Here is a 27,418-nt window from a genome sequence, read left to right on the forward strand (position 1 = left end):
GTAAGCCTGACAATGACGACTGTGAACTTCTGCTCTCAGGCAGCCTTTCAAAGCCAAGGAAGACTCGAAAGCAGAGCTGTTTCTAGGATTCATCTTATCACAAGCAGTTGTTGTATGATACATTTGGGTACTGTGCGTGCTCAAAAGAAGTGGGGGAGGGAAAGCAAGAAGAAAAGCCAGACACTGCAGGTTTCCTATGCGCCCCCCAGACTCTCATGCAAAGCATTTAGACCCAATCTAAGCAACTGCCTGAAAGAGGAAGAAACTTTCTCTCTCTCTCTCTCTCTCTCTCTCTCTCTCTCTCTCTCTCTCTCTCTCTCTCTCTCTCACACACACACACACACACACACAATATGTGTATATGCCAGGCATGAAGACAGAATATTGTACGGATGTTAATGTGGGATGCCATAAGATGAACTATTTTTCGGCCTGCTGCTGGAATACTTCCCTTTTGTATCCGTGTTATAACAGTTCCTCTCCACACGGCAGTCACAAAGTTATAAATATTAAAGGAATATGGATTGCTTAATCATCTGAATGGGAAAAGGAAGGAGACTCCATTTGGAGGCATCTTTCGTTCAGAGGAAGTATTCTATACTAATAAATGCTTTAAACGCAATCAATATTTTTTTTTCCTTGAACAAGGGGGAGAAATGCGCAGCATTTTTGATGTTTTAATCAATGCGGATTGTTGGAGGAATTAATATTATCTAACCTATTTGTCTTGGTATATCTTTCAAGTCTTGAAAGGGGGGCAAAAGAAAGGGAAATTAGGTTCCTCCCAAGCACTGTGAAGTTTCTGTCTCCAAATCAGCTATTTGACCTTTGGCGGAAGTATAGCTAAGAAGGCTACTGTCTGTACAGTAGAAGTTTTAATATTCACAGTTCATAAAGCAGCAGCCCACCTTCTGACTGATGGCAGGTGTGAGTCACCAGGCCACAGGTCCCTCCTCTAACACCCCTAAGAGTAGCTGGGGCCTTAAGGATGCGTGATGCGTGTGACCTCAGTTGTTTGTTTTTAAAGCTCAAATTATGCATTTATATTAACTTTATGCCTTGCCCCTACTCTCAAGGAACCCAATACCATTAAAAAGCAGTTGCATGGAACTATATACCTGTTCAGGAAAGTGGCACTGGGGTGAGGATCATAGAATTGTAGAGTTGGACGAGACCACGAGAATCATCGAGTCCAACCCCCTGCAATGTAAGAGATCTTTTTGCCCAATATGGGGCTCGAACCCATGATCCTGAGATCAAGAGTCTCATGTTCTACTGACTGAGCTACGTATCTGTTCAGGGAAGTGGTACTGCGGTGAGGATGTTCAACCCCTTCTCACCATTCTGCTTCCCTGGCCTAACACACCTTCCACAATTTGCTATACAGACACCTTACAAACACCTGTGTGCTTCCCCCAAATATCATGGATCTCCTAAGCTGCATTTAGTTTGTCCAAGAGAGTACTTTTCTTGAATCAGGCACTCATGCACTCAGTGTAGATATTAAAGGCATGTAAAATAGTATTCTGGCTAAGCTTCTCGGAGCTGGGGAATGGTCTTTCTCTGCAGACTTGCCAGTGCTAAACCTTGGACATCCTTCAGAAGTACTGGGAGACCTATTTATTTGGATTGGATTAGCTTTTGGCATCTGAGGATAAGTTAGTCCAGACCTACGTGGAAGCTGAAATTAATAATAATATCCTCATGCTGATGTTGCTCCCAGCTGTGGCTCTGAACAGATGTCACAATTTTTTCATGTGAAATTTGACAAAATATAACATGAAAATGAAAATGATCTGTATCTTGATACCCAGCATGTTTGCTATCTCTGTGTAAGATGCCTTGGGGGGAAAATATATCTGAAGGGTGGGAAATAAGCAAACAAAACTCTCTACCTTGTCATTATAGGGCAATTCCCAGGGTATGAATCTGAAAGATGTGGTGATTTGTGTACACTGTATGCAGAAGAGAGATTGCAATGGACATTTCTATTTGGAGAACAAAAAAAACAATGCTGATTTCATACACCCATAAGAATTTGACAACAGAACTAAGTCTTCTGTACTCTTGAGTGGGTTCCATTCAACACTGCCTGCAACTCAAACTACACACACAAACTATATATTTAAAGCACATCCCTCCAAATAATCCTGGGAACTGTAGTTTGCACCTCACAGAGCTACAGTTCAAAGCACCCTTAATAAACAACAGTTCCCATGATCCTTTTTTTGGTGGGGTGGAAGTGCTTTAAATGTATGGTGTGTCTGCAGCCTAAGTCATAGTGTAGGCCCACTGAAATCAATGTACTTATATTAGTCAAGTCTATCCATTTCAATGGGTCTACTCTGTGTATGGCTTAGCTGGACATACCACCCAAGGTCTCACAATTTGTTCAATCTCCCTGCTTATATAAACTCACTGTAAATGTCCTGGTGATATTTTTTCAGACTCTCTTCCTCCTTGTTTGCAGTAACAAGGGTTAGAGAAGGCACCTGGCTGGGATTTACTAAAGAAGGCAACACAGGACAACCCAAAACTCAAAAGATGTAAGGTGCTAATTGTGTTTACAAACACAGGTTTCACTCAAGGGCTTTTAAGCATACCACAAAAGTTATTTAAGCGCAATGATTTTATGTGTGCTGCTTAAATGTAACTGTTGGTCCTAACTGTGGATGTTGAATGTACTCTGTAAAAACACAATTACTGCTGCCAGGGCAGAAATCTGCCATCCGTTTAAAAGGAATGTACTGAAAGTGCAATCATAAAACCCTTGCATGTTATGGATTTGATTAAGATTTTACTCCCTTAGGATTCCCAATTGCACAATAACAGGAGTTCCTCAGATTTTAAATACCACAGACAGGAACAGATTTCACTAAAAACAGATGTGGAACCCTTGGGTTGGCATTCTTACTAGTTTTGAGAGCTAAAACTTTGCTGGTAATTGATAGCTATTAACATGTTTGTTGTTTAGGTTACCAACGTGGAAATACCACACTCCCCCCCCCCCCCAGTGAAAGGATATGTTAATGAGGGAAGCTCGGAAATATACTTCAACTTCTGTTCCTTTTTCTGGATTAAATGAAAGCATTGTTGTGGAGCGGGGTGGGTGGGGTGGAATATCAATGATGCTATTTCACTATGTAAAAAGAACTGAAGTAGAAGCAGAAGATTTAAAAAAATCAAACAGGTTTTGGTCAAGGGAGTGGAATAGAACAGCATTTATTGCATCAAGGAAGTAAATAATGCTGCTTTTGCATTTTGCCCCTAAAGGAAATGCCTTTTGGGGTCCTCCCTCCAAATGGGCCAACTTGGTTACTTGTGGCTTTTGGATGTAACAGAAACAAGATTTATTTTGGTAAGCCCTTCACACATGCTATTCTGCATATCTTTAGCTCCCCTTCTTCGCACTGTTAAGATGGGGAACATATGCTGGATTCAGTCTGCCATACTGCCATACACCACCCACATATAGGAAGATCCCAAGAGATCAGGGCCTTGTTTTTCATTCCCCCATGGCATGCCGATATGGGCACTTAGGTCAATGTACACTTACTGCCAAGTAAACATGCTCTCCATGTGCCACATCCTGCCCCTTCCCTCAGTGCCCTGTTTTAAGGATCAATGCAACCTGCTGGTAATAAGCATATGTGGGTGTTTTTTTTTTTTGCTAAGGAGACTAGAACACAACCAGCTGCCTCTATTTTTCTGCTCTTTCCACTTTTCGCTTCCCTAGTTGCTTCCAGAAGTCTACGTTTCATTTCTGCACCCACAAGAAGCGATTCTGCTGCTGCCCTTACCACCGGTATCTCAGGCAGTCTGGGCTGCCTTTGACTGTACCCAAAACCATCCAACCAACTATGCTATCATTGGAGGAATGCTGCCTGGACAATCGTGGACATGGTTATCAGATATGAATGGGATTCCTCGATACTCATCTCTGAGGACTCCCAAGGCAGTTAAGGAAATATAAGCACACCTTAAGTACAGCATCTGATTTGGACTTTGATGCTCTTGTGTATATTTGCTTCACTCAAAATTGCACTCTAATCTAGGTACTCTATTCTGCATTTCCCAATATACAGCATTACTGATTTTGGCAGTACAAAGAAGAGACCTCAGGAACTTACTGCAGATTTTTGTAAGCCCCACTCAGTACAGTATTACACTCCCTTAAACTCCTGCCTGAGGTACTGGAATTCCTCAGCCTCGTAATGAGGCTACCCTTGAAATACATTTCCATTCATTTTGTAATGAACTTTTTGCATATTTGCTACCACCAGTCTTCTCTTCCTTGAGATTAACTTTCAAAATTATTAACTTTCCTGCTGCCATCGGGTTTTTCCCCCCTGCCATGTGAACCTCTTGACTTCATCTAAATGCTTGCTTAGAGCAAGCTACAGGGGGAAATTACAACTTGCAAGTTAGATTTCTGTCTCTCTTTTACTAAATTGTGGAGCGGGGAATATGGAAGTGGATTTTCTTTTAAAAAGAAGTGGGGATAAAAATATGGAATGCAATTTTTATGTTTGCTACACTTCTGTGAAGATAAGTGACAGCAATTAACGCCAACATCATTTGATTTATAGTCAAGGTTTGCTTAATTTCCCTGCTACTTATTCCTTGGGAGTTAGAATCAACTGATTTCTGTTTGCTACGGTGAAGTGTGATTAAGTTTATCATTTACAATTAACTGGTTTTCAGCAGCTCAGGATGTGCTGAGGCCTCATAAGCTGGACACCTGAGAGTCCCGTTGTGTACCAAAGGATCAGGAATGAAAGATTTCCCCTGACTTTCTTCCCCTGGCTGATTACCACTCAACATGTTTTTAAGCTTTCTTGCAGACAGCAAACCTCAGAGGAAACACTGATGCGAACGCTCTTATTGATGGTTAATGATGCATTATTCTTATATGTCAGCTCGATATTTCGTATGGAAAACAATAAAAGCCCGAAGCATGCCCCAGTTATTTAAACTACTGGAAGCTTTCAATACTGCAATATTAATCTAACAAATGTGAACATTTCTCTCCTGGCTCCTGCTGTCATCAACTGCATTTAGACCACAATTAAAGAGGAAAGCGGAGATTCTAATTAAATAGTAGGGGGGGGGATCTTCTGATATTTATGATAACTGAGTCTTTGAATTCCTAACAGACTCCCTTTTGTAAAACAAAAATAACAATCGAACAACCCAGCAGCATTCATTGGGTTGAATTCTCTAACAAATAATTTTAATGTGGCCATAAATGATAGCGAAATGGTAGGCCTGGTTACACAACAGTGCAAGGAAATTACTTGGGTAGAGAGGTATTTACTGCTCACTTGAACAAAATGGATCAAGCATAAAACGAGTTATTTCAAAGGTGCAGGAGTGGGGTAAGGTGGTGAAGAGGAAGAGGAGGCACTAACTCTTGTAAATATCTCCTCTACCCCACTCTGCAGAAATAAGAACACCAATTCCCATGCTGTGTGTGTGGGAAACAAAAATATATGCATGAATATTTCTGCATTCATTTTTTAACAATAGCTGTATGGCATCAGAAACTGACTCTCAAAACCAGGATGGGTCATAAGTATATTCAGATACAGCTTCTGACATTGTACAAAGAACCTGCTCTTTGGTGGAGAGGAATGGGGGAAAGAGTTAAGAAAATTCACACCCTGATACATGGTCCTGCACTGGGGCCAAAATGTCGCTTTCTTCTCAGCATCTTAATCAGAATTTTCTGCATAGGAGTAGAAATATGTTTTGATTTTTCTAAAAAGGTACATATGACATATGGTTCAATGGGTGAATACTGACAATTGCTTACCACAATCTACATGTAACCATTAGATAAATTGGTTTTCTGTACCATGCTGCCAAATGGAATGGGAAATATCACTGCACAACAGGCACACTTAAATAGCCTTAACTTTATTTATTGCACCTTGGCCCTTATATTTTCTATTCTGTGTTCAGGATTTCATACTCCCTCATTTCAGAACTTCTTTTTTACACTTAACAAAGGCAACTGCAGTTTTTGCCTTATACTCTCTGGGCGGTATTCAACTTAGTTTTACTCAGGGCAGAGCCGCTGAAATTAATAGTCCTAACCTTAGCTGCCAAGTACTCTGTTTTTCACGGGAAACCCCCAGATTTTAATCCGTTTCCCGCTGTTCTCCCGAATGCAGAAAAATTCCAGAAATCCCCCGGATTTTCTACCTGCCAGAGAGTCTCAATTTTGGGTGCTGCTTTGCCCATGTGTGGGCACCGGAAATAGGGCAGAGCGGCACCGGAAGTTGCTTCTACACATGCCCAGCGGCCATCTTGGTGGCGGCCGTCACCAAGATGGCTACCGGGCATGCGCAGAAGTGACTTCTGGTGCCGCTCTGCCCTATTTCCGGTGCCCACACATGGTCAGAGTGGCCCCGGAAATTGCTTCTACGCAACGTCCGGTGCTGTGCCACCGCCGATCCCACATTTTTCAGTGGGAGACTTGGCAGGTATGGTCCTAACTTAGTCATGTTCATTAGTTTCAATGGGTCTACTCTGCAGTAAAAGTTGAATGCCACTTCCTGGTTCCACACTGTCTTAGTGGTCTGCCTATGGGTCTAATGTTCTGATGTACAGAAAACAATAGGCTTATCTCATTTTTACTTTACATTTTTGTGAAAGACCCAGACCTTCCAAGGTGAAATTCTCACTCATCTCCTCATGGCAACAAGTAGCTATTGAGTACTGTTCTTGTGAAAGCTACCACAGGCTGCTCAGCAGACCATTTCACTTTAAGTGCTTGTTAAACTAATATTGACTTTTCCGACTAAACCAAAATCTCTGTTATTTGTGCCCAGAAAATGAAGAGGGGAAAGACCACGCAGGAAGTGAAAGAATGCATCTTCTTGACCTTTCCTTTCCTTTCCCTCCCTCCACCTCATACCTTTGAAAGTCAGTCTATTTGTAGTAAACATCTAACAGGGGGAGTTGAAATATTCATTCCTAGGACTCTGTGTTATGCAGGATTCCCCCCCCCAACTCTATACACTGGTGCATTTACCTTTAAAATGACTTTCTTTGAATGCTTCAAAGAAAATGCTTTCTTTGAAACACCTCACCAGAGTTGTAACTTTTACAGATGTGGGTTGGTTGTATTTCATACCTGTATCCATTCTCTGTTGGAATCTTCTCCAGGCGTCCACCCATTTTCAGGGTAATTTAATCTAGACCTTTCAGAAGACCAGTTGGTGCTATACTGGGAAGAGGCACTGATTTGGTCAGAATGTATTTCACCAGATTCCATACCAAGAGGTTCAGCACACTGGAAATCTGAAAATAACAATGTTGTCAGTAGCACAGTGTTGTCAGTTCACAAAATCCAAAATAGCTATGACAAGAAGCAGTGGCTGCAATCCATATCCCAATGAAGACAATGGCAAAACAACACAGAAGTTAACACCTCAGTATTTCACCCTTTTCTGCTTTGAAGGGGATGCCCAAGTACTGGGATGTGTGACTTTATCAAATGAGGCCATAGCAGTTCTTCTACTGCTGATAATTGTGGTCAAGTTTTTGAAGGCGCCCAAACACAGTGGAAGGCACAAACCGATGCAAGAACTACTCATCTTGTCTCTATGTGTCTAGCCTCCTTGGTTGTGTGTTTGTAGAAATATAGGGCTATAAATATCAGAAATAATAATAATAAAGACATGGGGGGGGGCTTTGCTGGAAGCTCTTCATGTTCTTTATGACAGACTTATGTCATAAATCACTCTGATATTACAAAATTTCTGAAATGCTGGCAAGTTTTGAAATAACCAAGGTATATAACCATAGTAGCCCAGCATGTACAATTTCCACTGCAAGAAAAAAAGGGGGTGAATAGTCTGAGAGAGAGGATAATGGACTGAATTACCCCACCTTTCCTTCAAAAAACTCAAGGTGGTGAACACATGCTGCTCCCCATTTAATCCTCACAACAACCAAATGAGGCATATTAGTGTTAGATATGGTGATTGGCCCAAGGGCACCCAGTAAGCTTGTGGCTTAAGCATGGATTTGAACCAGACCTCCCTGTCAAAAGTCCAGCTCTCTACCATGCTGCCTCCATATTTTACTTATAAACGTCAGCTTTAAAAGCTGTTCCTCTAGTCTTCACATACTCCCTCTACATGGGATATAAAACAGGCCTGTCTGTATGATGAGCATTAAATTCAGACCAAAAAATGAAATAAATGTTAAAAAGAGAGGTGGAATAAAATGTTTGAAAAATCAGAAAGCGCCCGTGATGTGACAGGGGTATGATTAACCTTGTTAATTTTAATTCTATTTGAAGGTTTAAAAGCACAGACATGACCAAAAAATGAGATCTAGTCGATCAGCATTTTCCCTGAGGGAAACAATTCTGTGAAATCAAACAGAAAAATTACAACTGGCTTTTAAGATACATTATTAAGAGGCAAGTCAGACTTTGGTATGCTGCAGAATCTCCATTTGAAATGTTGAATCATACTACTTGAATTTTGTACAGATGTCAGCTATTGTTTTGATCAAAGACAACACAAGATGCTCTGTGGATGTGGTATTAAAAGTTTGGCTGCTGCAATTCTACCATGCAGTTAGGATCTGCTGGGCCAGAGTCAAGAGCTCCTGCATAGTTCACTACTACATTTATTATTTATAATTGCATTTATATCCCACTTCTCCTCCAAGGAGCTCAATGTGGCATTCATGGTTCTACCTTCTCTCCAGCTGGTTTTACAATAACTCTGCGAAGTAGCTTAGCCTGAGAGACAGCGGCGAACCCAAATGTGCTTCATGGCTGAGTCAGGATTTGAACTCTGGTTTCCCAAGTCCTAGTCCAACTCACTAATCACTACATCACTCTAGTTCTGGGTGGGAATTCATCCCTGGAGAGTTGACAGATTTTCAGTTACTGGAGCAGCTCCCCCTGTTACATCAACATTTCCTTCAATGGATTTTGACCCTCAGACCTTTGTTCTTGCCTTTGCAGAAATGAGGTGCCAAACACAGACTGAAATCTGCTTAGACAAAATGTTGTGTACAGTAAATTGGTATTTTATATCATGGCTGTATATATGTGGTAGTTTGAAGTGGATGAACGCCATCCACATAACGTTGTAGTCATCCAAGTAGCATCCTGCATCTCCCAACCATTTAACCAGGATTTTCCAGATACTCAGATAACGTGATAAGGAGCAGAATTCTATAAAAAATATCATATGCTATCCAGCTGTGGACATACTTCTATACTTCTTGGTCTGGATGTTATTGTTTAGATCTACTCCTCTACATTTCTACAGGGAAGGGAGAATGTCTCCACAACGCCGTGACTTTTTAGACAAAGAAATTTGAGCAGAAATGTCTTCTCCTGCCCTTGGGTAGTTGCTTTAAAAACAGATGCACAAAGGGCTCTTATTTATCTAAGGCTTCTTTCAATATTTCATGCAGCACCCAGCAGGTGAGGAGACAGGACAGACAGTATTCAGCACACAGCTCTGTAGGATGGATAAACACTGACCTTCTGACACACTGTTCTGCAGGACAGTGTAGTTTGCAGAGAAGCCTTCTTTTGCTATTGCGCTGTCGGTGTAGAAAACCATGGAAAGAATGCCGGTTGAAGAGCGGACGCGGCCTGGGGTGTTTTGCCCACAGTATCGGCCTATGTGAGGACCAACTGAAAGGAAACAAGAACACAACAATAGAAGATGGGATTCTAGGCATACCCAAAGAGAGGTCTCACAGAAAATAGGAAACGCCCTGAATTTGGCATCTCTTGCCCTCCTCCAGATGCTGTTATTGTGTACTGTATTCATGATGATTTCTGCTTGTGATGCTTTTGGAGCAATCATATGTGATCCTACATTCAAAACTGTTTGTGCCTGCAGACACATACCATCCAACACCGGAATGAGGAAATTGGGACATGACCTTGATGGAGGCTGTGCCCCCATCATACTTTGGCCCTGCCCACGCCCCCTCTCAGCTCCCTCGCACCTTCACCCTCCTCCTTGGCCACTGCAGCCACCACCAGTGTACTTTTGGAAGCCAGCACTGGGGTGGCTTCTGTAAATCTGGGATGCCCTGCTTAAAACAGGACAGTTGCAAGGTATGCAAACATATTTGTGTGTGTGTGTCGTACTGCTTCATTCCCCATCAGTGCATGCCCTGCAGCTTCTTGTTGAAAGCCTGTAACATTTTATACCATGAAAGTTTGGATTTAATTTTTCCCCACCGTTGGTTTCCCTATAGACCGGCTGAACAATGTGGTAGCACTGAGGAAGCACCTCAAAACAACTAATAAATTCAAATCACCCCATCACTAATGCACTGTTACTGTGTCAAGAACATGTTGCAGAATATATCCAGCTATATAACCAAAACAATTTACCACAAACCCTCGCTCCTACAGTATTTACTTATTTATAAAAAATATTTACAGACTGCTATATATATCAGAATGGTGCACAAGAATACCTATGTAAAATAAAAGCCACATAAAAATACATGACCATCAGCTGTTATGGAAATTCTCTTAATTGACTGCATAAGTTTGGGGATCTGGAAATGATTTCAGCAGGCATTTAAAGGTTAAAACAGAAGGCACCAACCAACAGTATGGGGGAAGGGACATAGCTCCATGGTGGAGCATCTGCTTTGCATGCAGAAGGTCCCAAGTTCAATCCCCAGCATCTCCAGGTAGGACTGGGAGAGAACCCGGCCAGAAACCCTGGAGAGCTGCTTCCAATCAGCATAGACCTTACTGAGGTAGAGGGATCAATGGCTAGACTTGGTATAAGACAGCATTCTATACTCCAGCACAAAAATCCAGGGAGAAATGGCAACATACATTTATAGGGGAAATGTTATTATGATCGCGATTGTTAGTAACGAGGCACAAAGTTAAAAGCACAAAGGAACCTTTGCCAACAAAACAAAGGAGTCCAGCTGGTCCAGCTTGCACAACGAGTTCCGTGAAATAAAGCTCACCATCCGTACATGAGAAATGAGAACACAGTCAAGACTCAGTGAACAAGGCAATGGGAAGGAAAGGTGAATTGCACTGAAACAAACAGAAACTCAGGCGTACACAGGACATAAACACAGATTGAACAGAAGGGCAACCTCTTAAATTGGATCACAAGAATGCATTGAACATAACCTTGCAGTAAAGCAACATCAGAACATTATGGTTGCGTGCATATGGTAAAGTAGCACCACAGCTTCAATATAAACACTAATTTGTGACATGGCAAATGAAAAAGTTGCAAACTGTCATTTCCAATGTCACTAATCAGTGCTTATATATAATGATGTGACATCTCTTTATGGTATGCAGCCTCCTTGTTTGCTTTGGGGTGTCTAGGTGACATCTTGATGCCAGTTTATCACACTGGTATGTTGCATACATTCTGGTTTCAAGAGGTTGCCCTTCTGTTGTTCTGCTTGTGCCTCTGCAGGATATGGTATACTTGAGCCTCTATGCTCATTCATTAGTATGTTCACAGGGCAAGCTGTCATGGATTGTTCAGTAAATTCAGAGAAATGCCTAAGTGATTACAATTGCCCAGTAATCAATGGCTCCCGCCTTCCCTTGCACTGTCCATTCCTATTTGTGCTTTCAACAGCTTCCAGCTTGAAGCATTCCCTCTCTGCTCATATTGTGGCCTGTGCCACCAAGAAAATAATTCACTTTGAGTATGAAATATTTCCTTTCCATTATGGTAATATCCCTCAGAGGCATTCATTCACCAAAGATATATGCCAGTGAAATCACCTCTGGAAGTTTAAGAACAACAAATCTTTTGCTAGTAAAAATAAAATAAAATCTATAACAAGAATGGCTGAACTTCCTAAGCCTAAGAGCCTCTTACCACAATTTCCATATGGCTGAGAGCCAAAAAGCAAACATTCTGTTCCTTCCCAGGCATTTGCTTCTCTGCTCGCAAGAACAAAATCAGCACTCATTGCCTCTTCTCCTGCAGTAGCTTTCCCCGTAAGTCCCCAAGTCCTACCACAGCTTCTGTACAAGCTGTTCCAGTCGTGCTTTTCATAGTCCCCTCACATCCACCCTTCTCTCCCTGCCTCACCTCCTTCAGCCAAAGTGTTTCTGCTTCCCCCTTTCTCTCAATTCCATGGGCTCCCTGCAAATTTCAGATACCACTGAAAACAGTGGGTGGCCAGAATTTAAACACACCACACATTCAAAGCACATGGCTTGCCCCAGAGAATCCTGTGAACTGCAGTCTCCTCCACACAGATGTATAGTTCTCAGTACCCTTAACAAACAATTGTTCCCAGGATTCTTTTGAGGAAGTATTGTGCTTTAAATGTATGGTGCACAGACAGACAGCCAAGTTTTCCAGCCTGGTACCCTACTGATGCAACTTCCATCATGCATGATCCTTGGCCGTGCTGGCCAGACCTGATGGGAATAGCAACCCAAAATATCTGGAGGGCACCAGTTTGCATAAAACCACTCTATGTGATTCCTCTGTTGCATACTAATGCATAGCTGTCAAGGTCTCCCCTTTTTTAAAGGGAAATTCCCTTATGCTGAATAGGCCTCCTCGCGAGAAAAGGGAAAACTTGACAGCTATGTTAATGGGAACTCTTTATCTGTAAGACAGAACCCCCCCCCCAAGGGTATGTAAGGTATGGTTATGATACCTACAATAAGGTGAGATCACAAGTAACTGCTGCTCGTCCTCACAGCAGAAGAGGGGAAATCCCCATAAGAAAACTGCTAGGACATAGAAAAGGCAATGGATTTAGTGGCTGTTAGAGTATGTGAAGAAGCGATGAGGAAAAGGATGAAGAGAAAGACAGAGCCAACAGTTTAACCAGGAGTGATAAGGAGATTCAAAAAGACTTAATAGTCTGTTTAAAATTTGGCAGTGCCCACATGTGTGCCCACAGTTTCTAAGCACTGAGCTATGGCACTGAGGCAGACTGCTGCTGCTGCTGTTACTCTGGTCTGTGATGGCCTGGAAATAAAAGGCATGCCCAGAACTACACCGATAGCCTCTGCACTGATTTTGCATGTTTTTGTTTTCTTTTTAATTAAGTTTACTAGGATCTCTGATGTTTGTCGTTATGATACCCATACATAACAGAAAGGTTTGGAGAAGCAAGGAAGGGAAGCTGCTTTGTAATTTAGGGAGGCGTATGGCCCTGTGACGCAGCTTAACATGCGCCACCCCAAGGCACTGCTAGTGTCTGACAACTTTTGCTGGAGCCACGGAAGCCATTTCGTTTGTGGCTCCCGCTTCTTTAATCTCCCACGAAAAGGACTCTGGGGTCTTGTGTGTTTTATCTTGAATCTGACTAATCAGCATTTGGCCTTTTCCTCTCATTGTTTCACCTCCTTCTGTCCAATGGGCAAACATCTGTGACTTTGCTCCTTTTCCATTAGGCCCTTTGATCACTGCAGCCATTGACCTTAATGAGGAGGAGAAACGAAGCCACTATAATTCCATACCCTGGTACTTATTCTGAGCCACCCTCTTCACCCCCCACCCCATTTCCTGCAAGGATGCTTCCTTTGAAATAGCAAACAGAAGGGAACTTGTTTCAAAGCAGATTCACACTTTTAAGACTCAGTGTGACTCATGGGTTCATACTTTCTTTAAGATACATACATGGTAATTTAAAATTTTATTTGTCTGAATACTGCCACTAGATATCATGGCTGCGGGCTCGTTATCTAGCTGTGTAAATATAGCAGCCGAAAGCTTTGCAGACTATGATATAAAGGGGTATTGAATTTTCTTACACAACATGTAAGACTTTGCCTACTGAGTTAATGCAATATTGATCTGACCTGAACTGGATAAGATAGAGGTTTTTAGTCTTCCTGTATAAATACAGGGCATTCTTAAACATCTCCCTCTCTTTTCCAATTTCAAGCTTTCAAACTGGCGAATGACAATAAATTACTTAATAATGTGCAAAAGGCGACCACACTAAATGGTTCACTGTGGAGAAAACATCTTGACCAATAATTCATGAGATTATATCACTACCTGCTTAGCTAGAATGTGTCAGTCTTTCTTGAAGGCTCCTATTAATCTTTCCTTGCCTTGTAATTTGTGAGCAAAGGGTCAAATGGATTCCAGCACAACAAATCTACTTGTAGCTGTTTAAATTGGAATTATAGAGTGTCTGAGACCCATTTGAAGCTGCTTCTAGAAATTATTTTATTTTGAGATGTTTGGTCCTATTCTGGTAGCATCAGTCCTGGAGCTGTGTGTTTATGAGATTCCGAACTTTCATGTATGGAAATGTCATTTGTTCATTATTATTAATTTGATCTAAGATATTATAATCATGTCAAGAACAATTACACTGCATAAAAACAGAATATTTGCAATTTTTCAACATTTTCATTGAGAGAATGTGTTAGCTAGCCACCTTTCGTGAATGTGAAAAGCAGAGTGCAATGCGATTAAAGCTCCACTGACTTACATGGGCAATTAGACACATACTTATCAGTGGAGTTTAGACTTTCTTATGGCAGGAGTGGAGAACTCCTGTGCCCTGTAGATGTTGCTGTATTACAACTTCCATTACCCTGACCAAGGTTATACTGACTGAAGTTGATAGGAGTTGGGAGTCCAACGTGTTCTAAATCCTAGTCATATGGACTAATTGCACCAATGCAAGCATGCAGTTCTGCATTAGCAAAGGCTGTCCATTTCCCTCCAAGAGCAAAAAGGCACCCCATAATGCAGGGAAGCCCTTATGTGAGTATAGAGTCTTTCTCTCCATAGAATAATATAAAGAACTCCTTTATGAGCAGGGCTTTAGAGAACATCCATGCTGTTCAAAAGGTGAAGCAGCGGGAATATTGTCAGAGCAATCTTATATATGTCCACTACTGAGTTTACTCCTAGCTAAGTGTGTATAGGATTGCAGGATTCCAGCACCCTACTTGACATGGATCAGCCAGAGCCAGTGGGGGCAGATGGTCAACCAGACAAAGCTTCAGGATCCCTACACATACAAGATCCCTCTCCTTTCAGGAGCAGGGAGCTAGGAACACAGCAGTGAGAGTGTTATGCAGAGCCAGCAATATAGATACATGTAGCCCGAGTGTCCTATGTCTGCTCCGATGTTAAAATAGGGCTTCTGTGATCCATTAAGAACAGCCACCAAAAATGGCTCTTCCCCTTTCTGTGGTGCATGTGATGGAATGGTTTCGCCTATAATTTTGTTTCTGCCATTGATATTGAGATTAATCCCAAGGCTACCCCCTAGACATTTTATTGACTGAGCTCCACTCCCCCCCAATCCCAACACATTTTGCTGTCTGAGCACCCCCTCCCCCCCAAAAAACACACACGCACAGAAGCTGGTTGGATCAGCAGTTGAATCTTCAACACTGGTGATGGGATCATCCTCCACCACACTGGAGACAGCAGGCTAGATTAGGGGGACCACAAAAGGTTGTGGGGCTACAAAGGAGAATGGGGGAAATTCAAGAGGAACAGGTGTGGGTTGCTGTTTTGCTCCAAAATCTGCCCCCTTAGGCAGTTGCTTCACTCTTCCCAATGGTTGGGTCAGCCCTGTCTTAACCCCTTGAAAGCAGAGGCTTGACTCTGCAGTGTAAGGCTGAGTCTTCCAGCAATTGTCCACATTGCCTCCTTTCTCTGTGAGATGCACCATTTTCCAGTACCCCTGACACAGTCCTGGTGACAAAACTGGAATACAGTTTTGCCCAATTGCTTTAATCTAGGCAACCATCTCCTACTGTCAATGTACATGACACACTTTCTCCACCAGCACCATTTTGGCAGGAAGAATGTGTTCCACTTCATGTCTTTTAATACAAAATATTAAACAATGACTAATGTTGCAAGCTGACATTTCATATACCTACACATGCTAAATCATGCGCATTTTCAGAGTGCTCCCCTTCTGGGAGAGAGATGCCAGCTAAGTAAGTAGTTATAGAAATATATGTTTTAAATGTCACAATCCTGATTTCTATAGTTTAAACAAAACACACTTTTAATCCAAAGATACATTGGGATGATTATAATACTTGCTCATAATGATTCCAATTCATTCATTTTCTAGAACCAGAAAATTACTACTTCAGCGGTAATAACTTTGACACTAATCTCTTTGAAAATATTTCAAATAATTTGGCTGATTGGTCTTTTTCTCCACATATCATCTGAAATTGAAATTTCCACCGGAGAGCTTTTTGCTATTTTTTTAAAAACCCTATTATTACATTTCAAGGCACAGTTATAATACTGCCTTGAACTGCCACCAGACTGTTCTAATGGACAGGTTAAATATTAGAAAGGCCTCCAGTAATTATTTTGCTTCCTCCATTACTTCAGGAGTAATCATCCTCCATTTGTGTAGGATCATGTTGGAGACAGCAGGACCAAGTATGCTAAGCCCCACCTTCCCTGTCTCATGCATGAGTTCAAGGTAGAATTTTGAAACCAGGAAGACTTCATGACCACTGGAGCCTCCATGCTTCAGAAATTCACCCTCCAACTTGGGGAGGGGAATGAGGACGGCAATACAGGTACATCTTAAAACAGCAGTCACCATGTCCCTGCCACCATCAGGGGTGACACTGGCCTCCTCCAGTAAAAAGAGCAGCTGTGGCCAGTCAAGGCAGTGTGCTAAGTGAAACCGCTAGCTCCTGTGGCATGGTGAAGAGAGGGAGGGAGAGAGGTCCCTCTCTGACCTGGAAGCACTACAGCCAGCATGTGAATGGTGAACATGGGTTCAAGTTGCCTTGGCCAGGCTTCGCCTGACCCCATTGCTCAAATAATTTGCATGCTGCCTCATACTGGGTTAATGCTGGGTAGTGGGCTGTAGTGGGTGCCTCACGATTTTCAGTTTCTGCTGTCACTTTTTCTGCACAGGGATTTTATTTCAAGTTAGGGAACGGGGCAACCAAAATATTTTCCCCCTCCGCTGTTCATTCCCACATGCGCACAAAAAGTTTGCAGAAGTTATCAAGGGCAGTTTGCTTGCACATCACTGCATGTACGACTCCCTTGGCTTAGGGACATCCTAAGAGGAAGTGCTCAACCTAAGAGAACCGTAACGTTAAACTCCACTGAACTTGTAATAGCTGCAGCAAACCACGGGATAATGCCATAAAAACCCTTACATCCTCTCTCCATTAGTGCTAACAACATACAAACTAATTCTCTAGAGCCTGCATTGGCAAGAGATTACCGTAAACGAACCAACTGCAGTTTTGCTGAAATCAAAGGAGAGAGAGAGAGAGAGAGTGTGTGTATCATTTGGTACAAGGGCAATTTCTAGAGCAGAAAAAGCATGCTATCAAAAACACAGGGCTGTCACTGGAAATAGTGGCTCTGTGTTAATTCCTTTCCCCCTCCATAATATGTGGTTCAATGGACCTCCTGTTCTAATGTCATCATGCTGTGAGTTTTTCCAGTTCCGTGTCACTGACTACTGCTGGTGGGAGCAGGGAAATGTTCAATATAATGACATCGAGATACAAGGTATGTCATATTATGGAGGGTATGGGAACTCTATATGGGATAGCTGTTTTGGGTGGCAAGATATGTGATAGATGTTAGAAGTCAACATGCCTTCTATAGCATGCTGTGGGATTACAACCCTGTGGCAGGTAGCTCATTTTAGATACGTATCTTACCTTCGGGGAATCCATCCCAGATTTCTAAGCGGTCATAGCGGCAGAACACTCCTGCTGGAGGATTCGAATCTGGTTCCAGTTCAAAGCTTTCAAATTCCAATATAATCTCTGACATCTTTGGTGCAAAAACAATATAAGTGCATTCAAGGCTATTGGGATATTTTTCAGGGAATCCTGGTGATTTGATCACCCCACTCGTAGACGTGAAGTTTCTGGAGCATTCTGGTCCTGCAGAACCAAAGAAACAAATATAAACACAATGTGCTGACTTTGTGCTATTCTGGTTCACTAGAAAACAAATTAGACCATTTTATCTTTCTAAACAGCAGAGTGGCTTTTCGGTGAAACACCTCACTTTAATCACCATATTAATCATCCAGCTAACTTGTTCCTGTTATTGATAATTGGTATTAAAATGTAATTCACATTTATTGCATGAACTCCAATTTTCAATTTGTAGCAGGGTGATAATGGGAAAAAAGAAAAAGAAAACTTGTGCCAGCTCCAAAGAAAGGTGTGTGTGTGTGTGTGTGTGTGTGTGTGTGCAAATTATGACAAAGTCATGTGGGAACAATGAAAGTGTAAGCTGCAGAAATCTCGACAACCCTAGGGAAATAATTATAGCCCCTTCAAGCTTAAATCTTAAGGTTGACAGCCTTTTATTGGTAAAATAGAAAATTTTGCAAGAGAAGGGGAGTGGATTCGGTAGATGGAGCAGAGGTTTCAGATTCCTAAAGCAGTGACTCAGTAACTCTGCCAGATGTGACCTATGCCTCCTTGACAAACTAGATGTGAAAGGTAATTCGTACTCGTACCAAGGGTGACTTGACTCATTCTGAGCGGTGTTGACACAGGTGCACCAGTAAAGTGTTGCTGTTAGTGAACGCATGATAAACTGTGTGATTACAGGTCGTGTTGCTGGAATCCAACTAATATCAATGTTGACACCCTAACCTTACCCATAACATCAGCTGTGGTGTTAGCCTTTAGCGTGCTCCACAAAATACCCTCATGCAGCAACACTGGGCACTGCCCACATAGCTCATCCTGCTGCTTTTACACCAGAGAATTCTCAGTCTCACAAAACTTTATCCTACGGTACTCCCAACTCTTTCGCATTAGCTTGATTTAAATTCCATTTTAGAAAATCACTTCTCAGAAAGTGCTTTATAAATGGCGTTTCCATGCGCTCTGGCTTCCGTCACGGTGTTCCGTTGCAGCAGAAGCGGTTTAGCCATGCTGGCCACGTGACCTGGAAAGCTGTCTGCGAACAAACGCCGGCTCCCTCAGCCTGAAGCGAGATGAGCGCCACAACCCCATAGCCGCCTTTGACTGGACTTAAGGGGTCATTTACCCTTTTTACCTATGCTCCTTATCTTCACCTTGATGCCGTAAAGTAAAAATAAAAAATAAAAATCCATGCAGGATCACAGCAAGATCCATCTTCATCTGCATCCTTTTCCCAAGAGCATCAAGCCAGAAACAACTGGGCCATGAGCAGGGCTTGGTAGTGAAGCTGAGAGACATGGACTTGCAAAAGTCCACATAGCGAGCTCCTAAAATGAGCAGCTCTGCCTGGAACTCCCAAATCCAAAATCCTGCCCGCCTTATCATGCTAGGTAACCTGTACTGATTTATGTGGTGTGTGAATTGAGCATGGCTGTACTGGGGAGGCAACATTCCATTGGCCCATAAGGAAATTCCTCATTTCCCACGGGATTCTCTTGCATTCCTTTTGGCCCTTCCAGCACCAACTTTACAAACACTTCATTGTTAGATGTGGCGTTTCATTTCCCAGTGCGAAGAGCATCCAGAGGGAATGAGGCAAAACTTTTATGTGCTCCTTAGGACCCGCACTAGAACATAGGAACATAGGAAGCTGGCTTAGGCAGAGTATGACCATGGGTCTACCTAACTCAGATTGCCAGTGGCTCTCTGGGATTTCAGACAAGGTTCTCTCCCAATTCTACCTGGGGATTGAACTTCTACAGGCAAGAGAGATGCTCTAGAGTTGAGCCATGGCTCTTCTCTTGGCCTCTCAGCTCTACCACCCGACATTCCTTTGCCTGGAGATGCTAGGAATTGGAGATGTCAGCACCAACACTGTTAACTTCTGTACACAAAGCATGTGCTGGAACTATGACATCACCCATCCTTTCAATATTAGGTCAGGTCTGTGGAGCCTACAACTGAGGCTGGAACCGGTGGGCCTCTTAAAGAGATGTATACGTACACTGAAATCTTAACAAATTTGTGATGATAAATCTCCAGTATAGGTCCACATAAGGAGATTGTATCCTCTTTGGAAATGATGGCAGGAAGCACAGAGAATATTTAGAAAATATCCAGCCATCCAATACATGCAGTTTCCCCAAGAGAAGACTAGTCTGTTAGATGCATACGTATATAAATAATGGCACACCGTAGGAAATGGATTCCTTCTGAAATGATATAAACCACGCTACCTCTTGCTGCTTTGGCTACCATCCAGGCAGAGCGGATGTTCAGGAGCCAATTGAGAAGAATGTGATCTCAGTTCTGAAACAGCACCTGAAGTGCACGAGATGGCAAATCCAGGCCCTAACAAAGTAGTAGTGCATTCTGGCAAAAATGAATCATTGCAGGCTCTCCGGTCAAATTCTAATTTGGGAGGTCATACTACAAATGAACTGAATTATAGATAAAGGCCTAATCTAGCCCTTCCACTAAATGTGAGATTGGGGACATACAGTGCTTTTGTAAATGCAGCTCTCCAAATATGGGAGGGTTGCTGATGGATAAGGATAGTTGTTAGTACTAGAGATGATAGTTGTTAGTACTAGAGATGTCCTATGTATAGAGTGGTGAGTTGAAGAAGAGCAGGGAAGGATGTAGCGAGGAAGTAATTGTGTTGTAAGTATTCATCTTTTCTAACTAGTGTAAAAACTCGGGCTACCTCAGTAAAACAGGACTGAACCAAAATAGGAAGTATGTGTGATACCTTTCATAAGTGAAATGCAACAGCCTTTTTGATATTTTTCTTTTCTTTTCTGGGGGATAGGATGAGATCAGGGCCGTCTTGAGCAGATCGCGCGCCCTGGTGCTGAGGGGCAGAGATCGCCCCGCCGCCCGCCCCGCCGCCCGCCCCGCCCCGCCCCGCCCCGCCGCCCCGCCGCCCGCCCGCCCCGCCCCGCCGCCCGCCCCGCCGCCCCACCCTCACAGGGTACAATTGGTTTGCCAGGCCGACGCCCAGCTTACCAGCCACGCGCCATGGTGCACTGCCCCACTGGGGGGCTATGAAGAGCCCGCCCTGGATGAGATGATGTTGAGGCAGGAAGGGATGGAAAGCAGGATGGTCGATGAGACTTGGAACGGCATCAAGTCAGACCTTAGCTCCTCCCTGCTGAGTAAACCCTGCACTATGCACTATGCAGCTGCCACCTCCATGGAGAATTAGACTAAAGGCAAAACTATCTCACACACCTAAACTGACCCTCATTGCCCGTGGTCTGGGGAGCCAACAGAGCTGGGCTGATTACACACAGAACATCTTTATAGCCAAAATCTGGGTGGTGCTGCAGACCAGGAAGGATCAGGCAAATAGTTTCCACTGCCGGTGTAATTATGGTGGAACAGAGAATAAGGTACCGTACTTCTGCTGCTAGAATTCTCTATTCAAGCCACCTGGTGTCTGGACAGGCAGTGACGGTCAAGCCTGACTTTATAACATACCCAATACAATAATTTAATAGATAAACACTAGATAGAGATTTTTCATTCAGTAAATTTATTAATTCACCATTAATTTGGATGCATTAAAATGTTTAGACGAAAAGTAAACGTGAACTCTGTGTTTCAGGGTAACTGTAACTCTTAGACCACAAATGCATGCGCAACCTTTTCCAGCTCTGTACATGACAATATCGTTTCCACTTTGATATACCGCGGCATAAACCTGAGTTAGAATTACTTTGGGACCTATAACTTTGAATATTCTGACTTTTGTGTGTGCGAATTCTCATTTATAATGTTGCCTTAATGTAATGAATGCCTTTCAGAAGGAGATTTAAAGGATCATACAAGGAAATAAATGCATGAAACTGCTGAGTTGTCACTGAAATGTCAAGGGGAAAGGGCCCCATTGAAAATGCTCACTTTTGCAAATGGCTTGTGTAGAGGCTCTTTCAGGAGTTTTACCAGTGCATACCAACCTTAAAGGTCCATTGCTTAATTGGCAAGGCGCTGGAATTGCGGTCTCTAAGAATCTAGATGCTTTTGTTGCGGAAGGAAAACCTTTGTTCCAATAAAAGTTAAGACCCTCAGGGTTTACTTTATTCATTAATTATCTAGTTTTGGTTGGAGGACTCTCTCGGCTTCTGAATGTGTGATTCATTAGTCTGCTTCCAAGTACAGCCAAAGCTTGTGCCAAAAAATGATCTCACTGCTACTCAGCGGCCAGTCAATAAAGATTTGACCAAAGAGTAGGGAGACTAGGGACCATTTGCCAGTCCTTCTAATAGTGGAAAACCTTCCTGCTACCCTCAGGGTTGCATTCTAGTAGCACAGCATTCACTCACAGCATGCTAGGTTCCGGTAGGTAGCCGTGTTGGTCTGATGCAGTTGAAATAAATAAAAAATTGTCCAGTACCGCCTTAGAGACCAACTAAGTTTGTTCTGGGTATAAGCTTTCATGTGCATGCACACTTCTTCAGATACACTGAAACAAAAGTTACCAGACACTGAAAACTATGGAGAGACCTGGTCTGAATAGACATATTGGATTCTTGTCTCATTACATACTGTATGCTAAAGCTATTTTTGTTCATCTGCATACTATCCCTTGCTTTTTCCTGTAAGACTAATTGCAGTCGTTAACAGTTGTCAACAGGTCTACCATACCCATTGAGCCAACCACCCATCTCCTACTACCCTTCTGAGAAAAACCCCACCTCACCCTTCCACTATATATTAGGGTCTGGTGATTTCTGTTTCAGTGTATCTGAAGAAGTGTGCATGCAAACAAAAGCTTATACCCAGAGCATGCTAGGTGTGAGGTGTTGCTTGAAAACCTGTGTTAAGTACCACCCACCACCCACTTCTTTAGCAGAAAAGCTCTGATGGTGTTCTTCGTTATCTGCTCCCTTTGTTTTCTGTGGGAATCCTGAGTGGACAGACTAACTTATCCACTGCAAAGCTTACCACATTAATAAAAACTGAAATGTTTTATTGTATTTATTATTTCATTTATGTTCCACCTTTCCTCTAAAGAGTTTAAGGTGGCATACATGGTTGTCCACCTCTCTGTTTTATTCTCACAACCACCCTAGGATATAGGTTATAAACCACATAGCAAACAGCCACTATTATAAAAAAGGAGTCAAAACAAAAGTTTGTGTGTGTGTGTTTGCTTTAAAAATATCAACAGCATAGTGTATAAAATTGCTGTTGGACTCCATAGTTTTGTTATTAGGAATAGTGGATGAGGTGACACCAAATGAATTTAAGAAAATAGTGTGCAATGTTAATTGCTGTGAGAATATTGCTGGATGCTATCAGTATTACAGTACTATGAGTAGTACAGTAGCACAGAATCCTAATAGTAGGAAGGATGTGAAAATGCAAAACTAATTAACTAAATAAACCAGTGGATTATTTTTTTATAAATTTATTCAATAATGGAACAAAAGAGCTAATTGCCAGTATACTGGAAGAGAGGTCTTGGAACTAAACTTAACAAATCCAATAATAGCAGAATGGATTTTAATTACACATTTAATTAAACATTCAAACATATGATGTAATTTAAATTAAGATGCATCATTATATTTTTTTCTCAGCCAACACCTCCCCCTTTAGGTACATGAACTTTTTCCTCTTTATTTAATGAAAATGTAAGAATGTCGCCACACAGCTCCCATTTGGAGGATTTGCAGTGCCACAGCACAAACCTGGATTGCAGGGCTGGGTTGAGGAGCAAAACTAAAGGCAAGTTGCACAACAGCAGTGGGTATGGCATGGGAGTAAGAAAGGGAAGACACTGAGAGGGGGGAAAGTTATGGTTTCAAACAACCTCAGAAGTTTGAATAAAGCAGGGATGGAGGGAAATGAGAGGAAATTGGCAGTTTTAGACAACAGCAGAGGTCTAAGAAAGTATAATGTGAACAAGCAGTTTGCTGGTGCACAAGTTCAATCCTGGCACACTGTTCTTGGCTTGTTTGGATGAAGCCTGATTTTAGAATTTAGATGAAACAGCAAACCAAAGCTTATGATTTCTTGCTCCTGGAGCAGTATGGTCAACAAAGCTGCTCGTTTGTGTTAAACCATACTTCAGCTTCAATTATGGTTTAATATAACATGTGAACAAGGACATAGTGATTTAAGCATGTCTTATCATAAGCAGCAAAATGATTATTTCTGTTAGGGTTAAGGGAACAGAGCAAGTGTGGGCAACCTGTGATCCTTCGGAGGTCTTTAGACTTTAACACCCATCAGCAAAGGCAACATGGTCAACGGTCAGTGGTGGTGTGAGTTATAGTCCAACAATATCTGGAGGGTCACCGGTTCCCCCCCTCCAATAAAGGAAGTTTATAACCATCATGACTTTCTCATATGATTTCCATCAAAACACTACTGAAAACAGAATGCTAGAAGATATGAATGTTAAATATGTTTTCATCAAGATAGGCTAAGAGATAGCAACTTAACTACAGTTACTCTCTGAGCTCCATGGGTGAGTAGACATTTGAACCCAGGATTCCCATTAATACAACACTCTTGCCACTGATCCGTTATAAATTGCTATTTTAATTACCCCTATCCCCAATGCTAGGCCTCTTCAGTTTGAACAATCCCTATTGTTAATATTTTAGAATTCAAATAAATAGCGTGACAGAACAACCTTAAACTATTTTTGCTCACCTTTTTTGAAAACTTCATAGCGAATGGAAAAGCCTGCTCCATGAGTTTCATAATCAGAGACAAACTTGATTAAGAGGTATGGTCCTGTAGATATCACAGGAGGAGGGGCGATCTTGCCGCAAAACTTTCCCCATACTCGGCCATTTGCGTTGTCTCCATCAATCACTTCAACATAATCGTACCTGGTAGATAAATTGAAGAAATAAACTTTTAACTTCCAGGAAAGAAAAGAAGCTAATTAATTTAGGAACCATAGCCATGCAGCATACATAATGAAGAAAAATGCTAGCCTGTTTGGAAGCTGCGTTATTCTGAGAGATGTAAGCAAAATGCAATAATTAAAATGGACTACATCATGTCTGTAGACATCATCTGGCAACATGGAACTATTAGGAAGAATGGTGCCCATTATGCTTACAGACAATGTCAGCTAAAGTAACCAATTAACAAGAAAAAGGAAATCTCATGAGCACAATTCTGTATTATTAAATTGCATCCTTTGTCTATAGCGGCATTGTTATCAATACATAATACACAGCACGCTTTTCAAATGGCGAAGTTCTCGCCTGAATTCTAAAATTCATTTTCAGCTTTAATTTCTGTATAATACTTTAATTTCTGTATGTAGCTCTCTAAACATAGGTCCAGAGAATAATTTATGAAGCTCTAAATATTTAACGCTCTTTACTACTCCACTGTGTTCTTTATTGCTGTATATCTTAGCACATATCCTTTTTGCATCACATCACTTGAAATATCTTTATAACGTTAGATCTGTTGCACACACACACACACACACACACACACACACACACACACAAGAACATGGCTTTAAGTTTTATTTTGAAATGTCTAATCTAAGTGACTGGATTGATTATATTCATACAGAACACAATAATGATAATTTATATCCTACTGTTTCATCTGTATGGGCATGTTAAAATAAACTTCTGTATAATAAACTCCAAATGAAAGGATAAGAGATGAATATTGCATTGATTGAAAATGCATATCTGCCTTATACAAACTCAGCCATTACTCTATCTAGCTTAAAGCGGCTCACTCTGACTCAAGGCAGGTCTTCAGTGCCGTAGAGCAAGACTTCACCACCAGAGAACCTTTCAACCATAGAAACTGAGGACTGAACTCAGAACCTTTTCAATGCAAGACATAGATTCTGCTAAGGAGTTATGCCCCCTCCCTTATTGATATTGGAAGTTTACCTAAGTATAAGAGTGAAATCAGCAGCTAAAAAACTTATGGGTCAAGAATCACATAACTGGTTCTACACACCAAGGAAAGCTATGGGCTTGTTATTTCTCGAATTTCCCAATGTGCTATTGCAGTAATCCTCAAGTATTATTATTATTATTATTATTATTATTATTATTATTATTATTATTGATGCATTTGCTGTCCTGAGTTCCTTCAGGAGGAAGGGCAGGATATATGCCCAGTTGATCACTGTGGTCTGAGGGCAAGTTCCAAACATCATAGAAGCTCAATCCACAGCAACTTGGAGCAGGGCTTTTGGTGTGACTGTCCCTGTTCTGTGGAATAGAATTCCTGTCGAGATACATTTGATGCCTGCTATATGCACTTTCTGGAAACAAGTGAAGACATTTTTTTTGTGCCAACAGGGTTTCCCAGGGGGATAAATGTGTCTTTACCATTAGTGCCCACTTGTTAGCGTTTTAGTCTTGTTTTAAGTGTATTTGTTGTTTTTGTGTTCACACTGGCAATGTTCATGTTCTAACAGCACGAGAAGAGCCTGTTGGATCAGGCCGATGGCCCATCCAGTCCAGCATCACATTCTCACAGTGGCCAACCAGATGCCTGAGTACAAGAGCATTCTCTTCCCGTCCCGTTTCCTTCAATTGATATTCACAAGCATTACAACATTGGTGACCACATGTTTGTGGTGGTAGACAATTAGGTCTACCTGGGTTCCACCATAACCAACAATCTCTCAACTTTCTTACTTTTCTCCAAGCAAAAGTTCTTAATTATTTAATCCATTTGTATAATGCCATGCTGTATAACAAGTTAAGTGGCAATTGTCCAAAACGGTTCTGCTCTACCTTGGCAGTGTAAAATGAGATTTTATAAGATTCCAAGCATGTGCACTCAGCATTCAGCAGACCAGATGTCCAAATTGTTTACTATGAACTATGGGACCAGATCACCCAACCAAACCATCATTTATCAGATGAGTGTCTTCTCGGTCTAGGTCCATTCTCCCATCTGCTTATTTTTGCAAATGTTCTGTGTAGTTTACATCCAGATCAAAAACTTTCACTTCTTTCCAAGCATGCTTACTTTCAGAAGGGGGATAGTTGAATCTCCAAGTAACTCTGCCACAGCTGGTTCTGGGAACTATAATTCTCAAACCCACACAAAGAAATCTTGTATTTTTGGAACTGAGGAAAGACTGCCTGCCACTGGTTTATACTTCATTAAATAATTATAGCTCTTCCAACAATTAGCTGGACAGATGTCTTGTCATTTTCCTCTTCCTGTTCATGTCCCCCTTCCTGGCCATTGTTTTGCCTACTGCTCCCTCATTACTACAGATCTCCTGTTTTGCTTTCGTACAAAGAAACCCATACATCGTAATGACCACCATAATTTTTAGTTACAGGTAGGTAGCCGTGTTGGTCTGACGTAGTTGAAACAGAATAAAAAAAATTCTTCCAATAGCACCTTAGAGACCAACTAAGTTTGTCATAGGTACGAGCTTTCGTGTGCATGCACACTTCTTCAGATACACTGAAACAGAAGTCACCAGACCCTTATATATAGTGAGAGGGTGGGGAGGGGTATTATTCAGAAGGGGGGTGGGAATGGGTGATTGGCTGATAG

At 41.9% G+C, this 27,418-nt stretch overlaps 1 protein-coding gene across 4 annotated transcripts in view; it reads right to left on the bottom strand.

The window, feature by feature from the left end:
• NRP1 (neuropilin 1) overlaps positions 1-27,418 on the bottom strand; it is a 129,638-nt gene that overhangs the window by 48,605 nt on the left and 53,615 nt on the right. For all 4 annotated transcript variants that reach the window (XM_088654446.1, XM_035130126.3, XM_035130125.3 and 1 more), the window contains 4 exons: positions 24,557-24,738; positions 17,660-17,887; positions 9,521-9,676; positions 7,142-7,308 (listed from right to left, as the gene is read on the bottom strand). In XM_088654446.1, the coding sequence (XP_088510572.1) occupies positions 7,142-7,308; positions 9,521-9,676; positions 17,660-17,887; positions 24,557-24,738 (733 nt within the window). The remainder of the gene's footprint in view (positions 1-7,141; positions 7,309-9,520; positions 9,677-17,659; positions 17,888-24,556; positions 24,739-27,418) is intronic.

Source organism: Zootoca vivipara, chromosome 11, assembly GCF_965207765.1.
Source record: "Zootoca vivipara chromosome 11, rZooViv2.hap1.1, whole genome shotgun sequence".
In the NCBI taxonomy this organism is placed as follows: Eukaryota; Metazoa; Chordata; class Lepidosauria; order Squamata; family Lacertidae; genus Zootoca; species Zootoca vivipara.